Source organism: Geospiza fortis, unplaced genomic scaffold, assembly GCF_000277835.1.
Source record: "Geospiza fortis unplaced genomic scaffold, GeoFor_1.0 scaffold219, whole genome shotgun sequence".
NCBI lineage: Eukaryota > Metazoa > Chordata > Aves > Passeriformes > Thraupidae > Geospiza > Geospiza fortis.
The window spans coordinates 3,076,430-3,091,649 of NW_005054376.1; the positions used below are offsets into that span (position 1 = coordinate 3,076,430).

A 15,220-nucleotide genomic window follows, 5' to 3' on the forward strand; every position below is an offset into this window, starting at 1 on the left:
CCAGCAGCTGACTTCAGCATGCCCTCTTTATGGAAATAGCAGAGGCAAGGTCCCTCCATTCACCATGACACAGCTGTATAACCATGATGCAGCCTATACAATATAGCACTGATCCCACCATTATGACAGTCAATGATTAAGTTACAACGAGACAGTATGACAACAATAAAAAACAATGATCACCAGATAAGAGCTTTTTAAAAAAGTGTTTAACTTTCTAAAAGTAAACCTGGAAGTCCTTCATTGCTTGATAACGGCATTCTTAGAATACAGAACTATAGGATTATCAAAGTCCTCAAGAGACCATTTACTCCACACCCTTGTCCCTTCCTGACAGGTGTTAAGTTTCAAAAAGCTTCCAATTTCTGGCAATCCACAGCCAGACTATACAGATTACTCCAGAGAGTAATCTCCTCATGATTAGGAAAATGGAGGTTTCTTGTACAAATATAATTGACCATTGGTGAGTGTCCTGTCATCCATAGATACTAAGAAGAACTATCTAATTCTTCCCTCGAGAGTGGCCTTTTTATACATTGGAAGGTGTATGTATTTTCCTTTCTTCCAGTCTTTGTTTGTACAGGCTAAAGAAACCCAAACAATTCCTAAGGTCTAGGCTTTTTGAGTTTTATTTCCTCTCTAGACTCTTGATTTTTTTCCTTTTGAAAACACTAAACTGGATATAATATAGCAAGAGAAACAGAAAGATTAGTTCACATGTTAATAGGCAATACTCCTTTTTCTACAAACTGGTATGGTATTTGTCTTTAGACGTAGAATACACTAAATAGCTCCTATGGCCCCTCCTACAGATGTGTTAGCTGGATGGTTATCCACAGCTATTGATGTAGCTGATTATTCCTGCCTACGTACAGCATTCTGTGCACTACTGAAAAAATTTCTTTAAAGCTACATCTCTAAATCTATACATAAAAAAATCCCCTTCTAAATCCTAATCTTTTCTAACACAATTCTTCTCCACCTGCCATCGACAAGCTTAAGCAGCAAAATCTACTCCACCAGACAGCCTTCAATAAATAAAAATTTAATCAGAGGCGGAACCACGCGAGTTCTATTCAATGAATCTTTTTAATAAGAGCCAATGAAGCTTACTCTCTGGGCAACTCTTTCCAAACAGGTATGCTCTTATCATGCAATTTGTATATGCTGCTGAGAATGTTATGAGGGACAGCATCAGAAACCTTGCTGAAGACAAGGTATGACATTTGTGCTCTTCCTCTATCCACCATGCTTATTGCACTGCTACAGGGCAAATTGGACTGATTTGATACAATTTGGTCTTAAGGTACCATGATAGCCATTACTCATCTTTTTAAGTACAACAGTTTTAGCTCTGTTAGCACAGTCCATGGTACTAAAAAAACTCAAATAGAATTATAAACCACATCTGCTTAAAATAAGTCTCAAGATTTCAAGTGACTTCCTCTTTCACCTCAGAGAAAAAAAACTCAGAACAAACCTTAGTTTGTTCATTTAAATCAACGGAGAAAAACTTCCCTCCTTCACTACACTGCCCTTCTTTACTGAGTTTGGTGACATTCTGTCTGCTAGAAATAAAGGAACAGTTTACAACAAAGTACCAAGGGCTGCACGTTGAACTGATGAAGCATAGGGATAAGGTGAAAACAGTACAAGAGCAAAATGAAAAATACATTTCTATTAAAAAAAATTAATTCGCAATAACTTAAAGTGCCATTGCCAACCTTCAGCTAATGAAAAGGCATTTCATTAATCTCTGCTATTGAGGTTGTCATCAATTTTTTCATTAAATTCTCACAGTACAAGGGCACCACCACTGCCAATACTTCAATGGTGCAGTTTAAAAAATAAAGCAACTTAATTTATGAAATAAAACAAAATAGTTGCCTGCCACTATTTAAAACACCCAGATTCACAAAAGTCATTGGTATGTTGTTATGGACTTAAGCAAAGGAAGGTAAAATGGAATGAAGATAGCTTCTGGGCATAATTCCTGTAATTCATTATTGCAGAATAACAGAATAAATGAAAATAGATGTCTGAAAAAAATAATATTTGTAAAACTATCTGCAAAATCAGACTATTAAAATAACTACTTATATTTTTCAGAATGTAAGTACTTGTACCAAGTGCATTATTTGTTGTGGTAATTCCTATCATACTATTTAAGTACTCCTTTTACAAAGCAATCTCCTTGAAGAATGCCTTAGCACTGTCATAAGGAGAGCAAATTCCTGAGTCTGCCCAGCAGATGACAGGGGCACAAAGTAATTAATTACAGTTTCCTGATTCTAGAGGGCTGACTTACAATGTCCTTAACTCTTGGGGCCTTTAAGGGAGGCTACAATTTTTTCTGGTAATTCAGCTGGTAATGCTCCCTGCCTTCCCAAGCACTAAGCTTTCTAGTCAGGGAATGACAGACTCTAAACAGTCAGGATTTGCTTCTGTTAGCTGCTTGTAAGGTTAGAGAAAAAACACAGCAAACAGCTCAGTGCTGCTCTGCTACTGCACACAGTGAAAACCTCTCTCTGATCTCCCTGCATTTCAGAGCTTGTTTATGCTGTATATTGAAAATGTTCCAGAAGCCAGCATGGTGCTGTCTTTCAGTCTTCATATACATCAAAATGTTCCTGTTACTATCCTAGATTTGTGATCTGCTCAAGAAAGTTCACATCTGCATTTGAAAACTCAAGTCTTAAAATATTGATCCTATTTGCATATTATTCCTGAGGCACAACTCTGTCATGGCAAGCACTGTTTTACACATCATACTGATTTTCACTGAGTCTTCCTGATTCAATTTTCACTTCCACAACGCATCATCCATAACTCTCCACCTGACCTTTTCCTCTTTGCTCTGTCATGAGTTTGCACCTGTTTCTCAAAATGTTCTCTTGGATGTTTTCCCACCACTTCAAGCTCTGCATGTTCCTAGCTAAGCTTAATCTATTTCTGTTTTAAGTTTTCTGTTCCTTACTTCTCTATTGATAGCGGCTCCTTTACTGGACAAGAATTATACTGTATTTTATACAGGTAGAACACTAATGAAACTGATGTATCTCTCTTCACCCTTAGGAAGTTCAGATCTAGGTGGACTGTCTTTGGTCAGTCATTCCACCAGTTCTATTTGCACCCATAAAATACCGATATGTATCTGCCATTTATTACTTTAGTCTACAAAAATATTTAATAGCCTATGGTCTTTTTTTTCAGTTCTTTCAAAATTTTGTAGGTAACCTTATTCTTTTCTTGCATATTCTCCCATCCATTTAGTAAAACAACTTTTAAACCGAATATAATTGCATCCATTTTTATATGCACTACCCAAACCTTCCTTGTAATTTTAAAGAGAATTTAGCTCATCAAGAAAATAAGCAAAAATAATTGTTTCCAGTCTAAAATACTGCACATTTTCCCTCAATTACTTCTTATTGCTAATAATATTTATGAGACATCTGTGTTTGAGATTAAATGCTTCTTTCTTGCTTTAAAAATAAGAAAAGCATAATTTGTCTTATTTATGGTAACTTTTACAAGCTCCAAATTCTGTGTGCCAGCACAGAAGAATTATACTTTTGGTAAGGGAAAGCAAATTTGCTCTGGTAAATTAAAGCCTAGGACAATTCTGATTTCCTTTCCATTATGAATAGCTTTAACTAAATTAAATAATTTTATCTGGCTTTCATCAGAGGAGAGCAAGGCTTCACATAATGGTATGATATACAACAGATGCTAATATACAACAAAAGACTAGCATTACATGCCTTAATAGAAGCTGAAAAGAAATTCAGTTGAGCAAACACTAAGTCTGCAGGAAACTTATTGAAACAATAACCCAATATGCAAAGATAACACTGAGTATTTTGTAACAATTTTATCCTTTTTTTTTTTGTAATAAAATTGTGTGAGGTTTTTTAAGCCTTACCTTCTTTGGAGTCCCTAGGACTTGGCAAATTTTGAAGATTTCATCTACTTCGCTTGTGCCTGGGAAAAGAGGTCTGAGTGTGTATAACTCAGCCATTATGCTGCCAACTGCCCATATATCAATAGGTGAGCTATAGACAGAAGATCTCAGCAAAACTTCAGGAGCACGGTACCTGTGAGGATGGAGGGAAATAATAAATAAGTTTAAATGGTCATAAGAAGGTAATTAGTTAATGTATTAAATTCTTTATATACTTACCACCTGGTAGAAACATAATCTGTGTAAGGTGGCTGAGATCTTAGTTCTCTAGCCAAGCCAAAATCTGCAATTTTCACAAGTTCTGGTCCACTACAGAGAAGGTTTTCAGGCTTCATATCCCTATGAAAAAATCCTGTAGAAGATCAAACAGAGAATAATTGCAAATTATCACAGAATCACTTCTTAAGCAGCAATTTTTAATAGGAGTATTTACTTTGGGATGTTTGGAATAATATAGTGGTTTTCAGTCTTTTTTCTTTTTCTTTTTTCTAATTCAACCTAAAATAATTAGAACCCTCCCCCAACAAATGCACATATTTTCCCTCTAGTGATTATTACACCAAGTGTTCTTCAATTAACAAATGTAAACTGTCATTAGCACACTAAGGAAAATGAATTGGCTGGCAGCAACATCAAGTAAAAACCAGTTTCAGAATGAAATCTTTTGCTTTATCAGTTTTAGATAATGGAAAATTGAGCATCTGACACGCTTACTTGATTAATAAAATTGCTTAAATGATTTTTAACTAGTTATTTATCACTGTGACAACAATTTGGAGATACAGACATTTACAGGATATCCAAATCCTGCTCAGAAATGCTAATATTAGTAATGCAGGCACATAAAGCTTCTTCAATGTTTGCTGTTGGCTTGAGGATCTCTATACTTGGGCAGTGGTTAAGTCACTAAATAAATTAATTCTGCTGTTTAATTGGAACACAAAATTTGTTATGTTATCCATTAATTTGATTGAAATCCACTTGCTAGAATAAAACACTGAATTTCTGCATGCATAAATTGAAAACAACTATAAGAAATTGGCTGAAATTAATACAGTGAATTGTAAATTATCAAATTTATCATACCTGGTGTTCCCTTATACACTTATGGTCAAATCAAGATATTAATATTGTAACTTAAAATTGGAAGTTTAAAAAAAATATCTAATTTTCTAACTTATTTTGCAAAGAAATGAGGTAGGAAAGGAGGATGCTAACAATCAGAGAACAGTATATGATCCTGATCAGAAAGATAAGAAAATGTCAATTTCTGGGTATTTGAGAATACTGAATAAAACTAGTTATTCATTTAATTCACCAACAGCCCTCTTCAGGGTACACTGAAAGTAAATCAAACCTCACTAGGAACACTGTTTCTTATTTTATTTTCAGCTAATGTTTTATTGTCTTTGGAAAGTTTCAAGGATACCAATGTGATGTGAAGAACAACTACAAAAGTTGAGCATGAGAGTAAATTACTACCTTTTTAAATGCAAAGGAGTTTGATACCAGTATTTCAGAATACAATTCACAGACAGATATAAAACATGAGCTTTAGGAGTTTTGCAAACACTGCAAAACTTTTTATTGTTGTGAGCACACCTCACCTCTTATTTAGACTGTGCCTGTAATTCCTAGAAACATCCCACTTACTAAAATATTTAAATCCAGGTTGTATTTGATAAGGATACTCTTTGAATATCTTAGTGAACAAGTTATTTTAGTATTTTTTTATATGGAGAGTATCATGTTAGTTACAGTATCTCAACACAAGAGTATTGATGTATTAATGCTTCTCAATTAGATCTTTTTGAGGATGCAGAAGTATTTAGTATAGCAGAGCATACAAGTTTCTTTAGTTTGTTTATTCATCTGCTAACTAAAGCAGAAAACACTACTGCACAGTGTATGAACAACATCCAGTGCTTTCCAAGAGAAAGAGGAAAATCGAGTTATAGGAAAACAAAGAGTAACTTCAGGCAAAGTTTAAAACTGCACCACACTTGAAACAGGTAACCATGATTTTATCAGAGATGATTAATAGCCCTTGCTAGATTATTTTATTCATGTTATTTCTGTGCATTATCTTATTTTCTAAAAAAAGTGTTACACAGTTAAACTCTAGTAGGAAACCTACCATGTTTGTGGATGAAAGCCAGCCCTTGCAATATCTGATACATCATGTTTCTGATGACTGACTCAGGGAAAAACTTGTTTCTGTGAAGAAACAGGATAAAAACATACATAATTCAGGAAAATAATGTGCCCTCAGAACATACGTGTTTCTTTATTTTGCCTAACACATCATGAACATGTAAAAACAGACCCATCAATTCAAAGTAACAGAGAGATGCAACTCCTGTTTCAAAATTCTATTGGGCCTTAATCTCAACCACTTTAAATGCAGCAGCAGAACTTCTGTGCTGAGATATTCATGGTGCTATCTCTCTGCAGTGTGCTTGAGGTAAGTGTGGAATGCACAGTGCTGTAGCAGAGGTTGCACAGCGCAGCACAGGTAGGTGCATTACCCAGTGGTGCCCTTAAGGGAGCCCTGCTAAGAGCAATTCTGCTCATCTGCAAAGAAACATTGTGTTCATGTCACCAGCAGCTACCTCAGGATGTCAACTCAAGGGCTTGGCACATTAGGAGATACAAGTGCATTACAAAGTCTGAAGGAAACCCACACCAAAGGCAAAACAATTCCCGCAAAGAAAATGTTATTGAAAAGGCAGGTCCTACTCTGAAGACCACCTTGCAAGCCTTGCTATGTACTGTTTGTCCAAGATTGCAACATCAGAGTTAGCCCATATTAGGCCATTCTTACAAAGATGCACCCATGTACCATCCCCACCTTAAGTCAAACCCATGAGCAAAAGTAGCATGAACAGTGTTCAGCCAATCCTTCATACATTAAAATGAAGGCTAATGAAGAAAAAAAACAAAACAAAACAAAACTATTTGGAATTTCTCTCATGGTTCTACACAAAGGCATGCCAACTCTCCTGTTAACAAGTGATCTTATTTCCAAAAGCATTACAATATGCAGTGTTGTAACAGAGCAATGCAGAACTTTACCCTCCAATAATCTCGTGCAGCAACTCCTGTTCATATCAATGGGGCTACAGGAGGAGCCAAAACCAGACATCCCTAAATGTTCTTCAAAGCAGTATGAGAATCATTAAATAAAGCACAATAGCACACTACTTTTCTGTGAAAAAAGACATACCTATCCTTCATTAGCTGATAGAGATTTTCCTTCATGTACTCAAATACAAAATAAAGGTGGTCATTTTCTCGTATGACTTCCTTCAATTTTATTACATTGGCATGGTTTAGCTTCTTCAGAGACTGCAACAGAGCAAAATACAGCTTCAGATAACCCCACAGTGACCTCGATTCCTTATCAGAGCTAAATTTTTATCATCTCAGTTTCTAGCACAGAATCCACACAACATATTCATATGATACCCCATTATTTATCTTGTAATCTGTTCTAAAGAAGAACAACCCAGAAGTCTGAATAAATCTCAAATTAAAAATAACAACTATATTAATAGTAGTTTAAACCTATTTCTAGGGATTACCTCAGAGCTGGAGTAAAGATTAGCACAAAAACCTAATTCCCTACAACAAAAGACAAATCTGAAGCTGTAAGAGCTCTTGCTCACTGTAGTGAATAAGAAAGCCTTCATATTTCTTTTCCCTTCTTTTTGGCATGAAACTTTAATGAAGAAGGATTCTCTTACAGATGTTCATTTTGGACATACTGATTTATATGAAGTCTCCAATAACTTAAATCAAAAGCCCATTAGTAGGGAGTTTTGTATATACAGAAAATCAGATGCCCAAAACATGGAATTATTTGGAATTTATGCCCAGGTTTTCAGTGTTATTCTATCATTTGGCTAGCCAAAATTCCCAGTGCTTTCTACAGATGCCTCAAACACAAGATATATGGAATGGACACATAACTAGAAATCTGGAAGTAAAATGAAAAGGAGGATGGTAAACCACAGAAATACACACATCCAAAATCAATTTCTTTTCCTTTCTCAAAGATAAGAGGCTTGGCTATGAGACATGGCCACTGCTTGAGAATAGTGGGATATTCCACAAATCAACAGGACCTCTAAGAGTGCCAGCACCCCACAGTTTTGTGAAATCTGTCAGCATTTAAGGAGTTCACAGAGTCTGGCCTCGCTTGGACATGGCAGCTGCCCTTTTCCTTCATGCAAGCCTAACCAGACACTTATTCTTAAATGTGGCATGTTCACCACTTTACCTTGACTTCTCTCAAATTCATACATTCATCCCATGAATAGAACTTTCTTTTCATTCTGAAATAAAGTCCAAGATAAATTATTTTCAGTGAACAGTACAGAATGCTTTTAGAATTAGAAAATTTAAATGATATTTTCTAAGACTAGCACTATCGATATTTTGAACTCAATTAAAAACATTCTAGCATACCCATCAGCAATACAATTAAAAACAAAGTCAATGCTTAGAATTGCTAAAAATTTACAGTGATTAATCATCAAACACTGAAACATATTTTTAGGAGAGTACAGCCAGAGACCATGTTACTCCAAAGTAAAAGGGACATAAAACACACCTTTGTATCATTTGAATTGTGTTTTTAATAATAAAGTAAGCAACAATGACACTGCACATATATCATGGAAAATCATGTCCTTATGCATAAGTTGCATATTCTAGGAAAAAAAAAATAAAATTTTGAAATCTGCAAAATATCTGGACTTCTTTCTATTATAATTAAGCGTCTGACTTAACTGGTCATTTTAAAAATCTGTTTCGATATATTAATTAAAAAAGGTTTCAGTTTTTTCAAGCAACATCATAGCCTCTAATCTGTTATATATAACAGTGTAATACATTTATTTGTAAGTCCTGCATAAATCCAAATGTGGACATTTGGTGTTGCTCAAATCTTGGGAAGAAGTTGTGAATGCCATTGCTGTGTTTTGGTAAAGCTTTAGCACCTAAAGTGAAGAGATTTAAACCCATAATTTTAATTTAAAATAAAAGTATCTTCAAGCAAAACTGTACCCTCTCAAGTTCCAAACTTAAAAACCACACAACAGAATTCCAAATCCTGAAATCACAAAACTAACCCCTTCCCACAAAATGTTGTTCCTTTTGCTAATAATAATTACAACAATCAATTGGAGATTCTTTTTTTAGCTTAGATTAATATTAACTTCAGTAACAGTACCAGCAAGATAAGGCGAAACCTGAAATTCTCAGAAATTCTTAAAGAAAAAGTCAGTCAATCATATTACAATTAACTTAGTGCAGCAGACCCATAAATGAGAGAAAAAAGTCTGAGCAAGGTACAATTTCTGGTATTTGAATTATACTTTATATCCAGCTTGCAATTCTCTAGGAATACAAGGGGAATTCCCCACACCTTGAGTGGAATTTTTCTTTTTTCGTAATCATCTTTTAAAGGCAAGTATGACAATACTCTTGATTACACAGAACACAAGTTTATTAGAGCCAGGGAGACAGCCTTTATTTACCTTTCCAGATTGTTACTGTTGTTTATCACTGTAGCAACACCTGAAACTTAATGCAGTACTTACAAAGATTTGGGGGGCTGGGATGGAATTTCAAATCTACCTGTTAAGATTGCTATTCCTGCAATTCATATAAATAAACTCCCTAATTAATCCCATTCACTTTTGCTTCTCCTTTGGTGCTAGCCTAACAACATTTTTAAAAGAAGCATGTTCAAACTGAGCAAAGCAGCATGGCAATTTTACAAGCCAATGTAAACCAGTAAATTAAACTGATGTGTCTCTCTATTGATCAGTTACCAGAAATCTGACTCACAATCACCTTGTTAAACATCTTAATTTAAAAAAAAATGTTAATTTCCTTTTAAAAGGGGACTTTTTTCAATTCTACACAAATGGAAAACAAAAATAAAGTCAAAATTGAAAATCTAAGATTTTGCAAGCACCTTTGCTGAATTGAGATGCTACATACCTTTTGATAGCCACAAGTTCTCCTGACTCATTGCTCTTCCCCATCAACACGCTGCCATAGGTGCCATCACCCAGTTGTTTCATAATTGTGTAACGATTCATTTTTTTTACAACTCAGACAGCCAAATGCTTATGAAATGCTAAATATATTCTGTTTTATTAAAGGGTTCGTGCTCTTTGATTTTCTCAAGAGAAATCTTCTTCCAGACTGTTTTATGTTGGTGAATGCTTCTCATAACTCAGCAGGATATTCACAGCTGTCCTCCAAACTATAGCTGCTTTGAGATCCAGTTACGAAGAATGGGAGAAAGAAGAACATGGTCATTCTCACATGGATCCCTAAAAAAAAATTTAAAAAAAAAGACTAGGTAGTTTTACAGTATTTTAGAAAAGAGACACTCTGCTACTTGTATCAAACAATAGCACCCTCCAGAACCATATGTGCTTTTTAAATGGACGTAAATGCAATTAGCTCCTTTAAATTTTTCAAACCACAGAAGGTGCCTGTTGTACAATTAGGGTTAGAGTAAGTAGAAACTGGAGAGTCAAGGTTATTGTCATAATTCCCTAGAACCAGCAAGGTGTTTTTAAAGCTGGTTATCCTAATAGAAGCCCTTACTCTGAATTTGTAGACAACAGCAGCTTCCTGAACTATTATAAATGCATGGTTGAAGTTCTGGAAAACATAAGGACAAAAATTTTGCACAAGGTGCCCCAGCAAACTTAGGGTCTGAATACTGTGTTTGGGATTGGTAATGCAAGCAGGCTTCCTATGCTTAAAAGTTAGTGAGGAAGGAAGGTGGAGCAGCAAGATAACCACTGCATTTTTCACCCACATAAACTAATTTGTTATAAATGGACATCTTGCTCTGAAGTTGACATAATTCTTAGGCATGGTAATGGCTGAAGAGTTAAGGTTATTCTACAATTTTACAAGGGCTGCAGAGAGAAGCACACAGCTTACATGCACTGGTATGGAAGATTAAATCTGAACTGTCATTTGGAAAATAATCCATATTGAACAATGCTGAATCACATTAATATTTGAATCCATGTAAATATTAATTTGAATCCAAATCCAAGTTTGGATCTGAACCCCAGCTTCCATTACACACAATACTATCTCTCACCAATGCTTCTGTAACCCAAATGCTAATACACAAACAAACACTGAATGCTAACTGAATAATAGCATTCTCTACCTTTTGCCTCTGCTGTCTGAAAATACAAAATAAAACTCAAATGAATGGGAACACACCATCAGTCTACCTTTATAGGAGATTGAGAACTCAGCATGCAACTCTCTAGTCCTTATCCTTATACCAAAATTAGCTACAGTCTGGCCTATTCAAACAGATTAAGAAATTCTGATTCAGCTGGTAACAAGACTTAGGCTTGAGATTTACGGGCCTGGCAAAATAACAACAAAATTGGCCTCTCAAGGAGTGTGAAATATACATTCTCGAGCAGACCAGCCTGATGTGTAAATGAAACAGCTGCCTGGACAATAGACCAATGTTTCTAAGTTGTTCTTAGTTGAAATGCTGCTTCCTCTAAGTTACAACACAGAGTGTTACTTCTGTTAGCAGGAAAGAATCTCACATCATCTATCAAGATGCCACTGGCACAGTGGACATCTCAATTTATAATCTTTGCACCAAGCAACCTTCATTTTGTCAGGGAAAGTTACAAAGAAAATTTTTTTCTACACCCATCTACACCTCCCCTTCCCTAAAGCCACAGCTATAGTGAAATAAGATTTCTGGTTAATAGTGTATTCTGAAACAAAGCTAAAAATCAGATTTAACAAAAAGTAACATAGGCATCTCAAATTATGATGAGATTTTAAATTCGACTTTCATGTATTTAAGCAAATTGTTTTTCTCAGAGTTCAGCTTTATATCTTATTCCCAAGAATGCCTGCATGCACTCTAGTCTTTAACACCATCAATAATGCCTTTTCACAACAAGGTTATTTGTTGACTCTGGTAATGAGCAGATGATCAAGTGTATTTATTCCAAGTTAAGATACAGTCTGCATACACATCTTGCAAGTTGTCAATGGATAGTTCTAGGTATATATTAAAAAAACAAACCCACACTAAAACCTTGAGGGTATTCTTATACCCATTTTACAACACAGCATCACATCTAAAGGGTCAGCAATGGTAAATTGTGTATGCATTTTGTGTATAGGTGTAGACACGTGTATCATGTGAAGTGAAATGTAACAAGTTTTGTGTGCTTGTGTTTCTCTGTTTCAACAAATATCATTGAGCATTGTTTAAGGTATGTTTTTTGTGAGGGGATTTAGCAATATCTGCTACAGGTGGCCCTTGCTTGAACTCCTAGAGTTACATTAAGAAGTTGGAGAATTTGCACACATTTCAGCACACATTTCATGCTCAAGTTTTTGCTCTCTAACAAAGTGTGCCAAAAACAACATGAGAAAAACTTGTATTTGCAATAAACAGAACAAGATCTAGACACAACCTCAAGTTTTCACCTTTAAATTCTCTAATTTTGGTGCCTAAATCCTATCAGCTTTCCAAGTAATTTTCATTGGAGTATATATTAACCACCAGCTTTAACAATTATTCCTTTTGTCCAATTCTAATATTTTGGCATGTGCAATCAAAACAACTTCACATATATCATTCCTTCCCTCCAGAAATTCTGTGTAATACAACACAGACACAATTATTCATTTTGTCTGTTCTATAATATATTTTATTGCCTTACTCCTTTTCTGCTGTATACTTTAAGTTTTAGGGTACGAAAACACCTGATCAAGTAAAGTACAGAAAAGTTGGTGCATTCCTTCAATGATCAAGTGCAAGTGTCAAATCCACTCAATGGAAATGCACAAAACAAGGTGTGAAAACCACATACCCTGACAACAATGTCTGTGTACCATCACATCTACCCCACAACGACATGTTCTGGAATTACAGAGCATGATGATTAGAACATAGATGGCCCAGAGATTCACCTTTCACTACAACAGATTTCTGCAGACTTTGTAATTTTCACCACTCATACGCAGCTTAGGTGTGCAATTTTTTCCTAGTGGTCCATTTGGATTTTCTTTTTCAAATCTACAATTCAGTTTTTGTCCTTTTTTGTCAATCTGAGGAAAAGCAAGGGCCCAGTCTAGCTTTTCTGGTTAAAACAAGCCTTTGGAGTGGCCTTTTCCATACTAATGCTTATATGATATTATTTTCTCAGTGATGCAAAGCTCTAAAATGTAAAATTGTCATAACAGGTACCAAACAGACAAGAAAAATCCTAGTCTAAACAACAGCTTGTTGTTATTCTTAATGGCATACTGCACATAATCTCTTTACACAGGATTAAGGAAAGATTAAAGCCAGGGACAAATAGAGGACAAAATAAAATAGCTTGACAGAAACTTTAATTTGTGTAAATTTAGAGAACCTGAACAGGTACTAGAGAATTGAAACAAATCATCACTTCTACTGTATTACTGGTGTCTTAAGCACTAGCAGCAATTTTATATTATTTTAGATGTCTGAATTACATTTCAAAATGTAACAAATAGCAACTAATCACCTACATTTCTTATATACAAATACTAAGCTTTACCAAGAGTTCTACAATTGCATCCTAAACAAACTACTCTCAAATAATCAGAAACTAGGACGTATGACCCAATAAGACCTCCCACCCAGAGGAGCAAAACACCCACAACCAAATTTTACCAACCTGTTTACAGTAACTGATGAAATCACCAAAACTGTTTGCATGGCACAGTACTGTTCTCAATGATCAGAACTGGCAGTATTGCACAGCACAGAAGGCATGCTGATACTGATTTTAAAAGTAAAAAAAAAAACAAACAAAAACAAACCCAAACCCAACCACAAAACAACAAACAAATTTTGCTACAAGAAGCATCTTGGTAGTGAATGTATATTACTAAAGCTGCCAGTAATCAGATCCCTTGACAGGTGGATCCAGTTCTTGAGATTAACCTCAAACCCATTACTCTAATCAAATACCAGCAGTTATTTAAAAACACGACACTCAGCCGCAAAAAAGAAGTCAGTAACATTGACAATAAATACTGGTGCTTTGAAATAGACTGCCTTAATTTTTTTTTAAGTCCCTTAAAAATCTAGTATCTTGTTCCACTTGTGTGTATCAGGCATTCAGGATGTGATATATCAAATTAAGAACTCCAGTTTGCTCTAAGTATTTTCCCCTGTTTTGTTCCAAACTAGCTTTGGTTTCAAACCAAAATTATTCACACCAACTTTTTCAGCAGATTACCACCATGCCAGCAAGGCTACCACTTCCTACCCACATGAAACCTCTTCCCACCATGCAGTACAGCAAGTTTCAGGATAACAGTGGTTTCAGTGCTGCTGGAACTGCAAGTCTCCAGTTTTGGGCAGCATCCAGAAGGAGTATGAACCACTCATCTTTCAGCATCTGCACCACTGTAAATTTCAATAAAACACAGAATCGTTGTGGTTGGAAGGGACCTCTGGAGACCATCTAATCCAAACCCCCTGCCAAGGCACGGTGACCTAGAGCAGGTGACACAGGAACACATCCAGGTGTGTTTTGAATGTCTCCAGGGAGGGAGATTCCACAACCTCCCTGGGCAGCCTGCTCCAGTGCTCTGCCACCCTCAATGTGAAAAATGTTCATGTTGTGGTGGAACTTCCTGTGTTTCAGTTTATGACCATTGCTCCTCATCCTGTCGCCAAGCACCACTGAAAAGACTCTGGCACCATCCTCTTGGCACCTGCCTTTGAGATAATTATGCGCACTAATGAGGTCCCCTCTCCATCTTGAGAATGGAAACAAATGCTTGTTTCCACTCCAGTTCCACCGGGTGACATCCAGCCGCCTGCCGAGTGCGCGCCAGCCCCTTCCTCAGCACTCCTGCCGCTCACTCCGGTTCACCTACCTCCTCTCACTAACCGCGGAGCTCTCAGGCCGCCAGGGCCCGGCTCTACCCCACCGAAGCCAAAGCAGGCTCCCCGCAGGCTCCGCACCCACGCGGCGCTCCCGCAGCCCAGCACTGAGCGGGGCAGCTCCCCCACACGCCAGTTCACCGCACACCGACCCCAGCCCCCCGGAGCACGCTGGGGGCCGGCAGCAGCCCTCCCCTTTAGGAACGGAGCTCTGCGGGCTCCCGCTCCAGCCCAAACCCGCACCTCCTCCGTGCTGGGAGGACCCCAGGGAGGCCCGGCCCCCGGGACACGGGCGCTCA

At 36.6% G+C, this 15,220-nt stretch overlaps 1 protein-coding gene across 2 annotated transcripts in view; it reads right to left on the reverse strand.

Annotated features, from left to right (window-relative positions):
- MAK (male germ cell associated kinase) overlaps nucleotides 1-10,325 on the reverse strand; it is a 23,974-nt gene extending 13,649 nt beyond the window's left edge. For both annotated transcript variants that reach the window (XM_014308611.2, XM_014308610.2), the window contains exons 1-6: nucleotides 9,977-10,325; nucleotides 8,247-8,301; nucleotides 7,191-7,312; nucleotides 6,102-6,181; nucleotides 4,184-4,316; nucleotides 3,926-4,097 (exon numbers count right to left, since the gene is read on the reverse strand). In XM_014308611.2, the coding sequence (XP_014164086.1) occupies nucleotides 3,926-4,097; nucleotides 4,184-4,316; nucleotides 6,102-6,181; nucleotides 7,191-7,312; nucleotides 8,247-8,301; nucleotides 9,977-10,077 (663 nt within the window). In that variant the 5' untranslated portion in view covers nucleotides 10,078-10,325. The remainder of the gene's footprint in view (nucleotides 1-3,925; nucleotides 4,098-4,183; nucleotides 4,317-6,101; nucleotides 6,182-7,190; nucleotides 7,313-8,246; nucleotides 8,302-9,976) is intronic.
- Nucleotides 10,326-15,220: the final 4,895 nt, after the last annotated feature.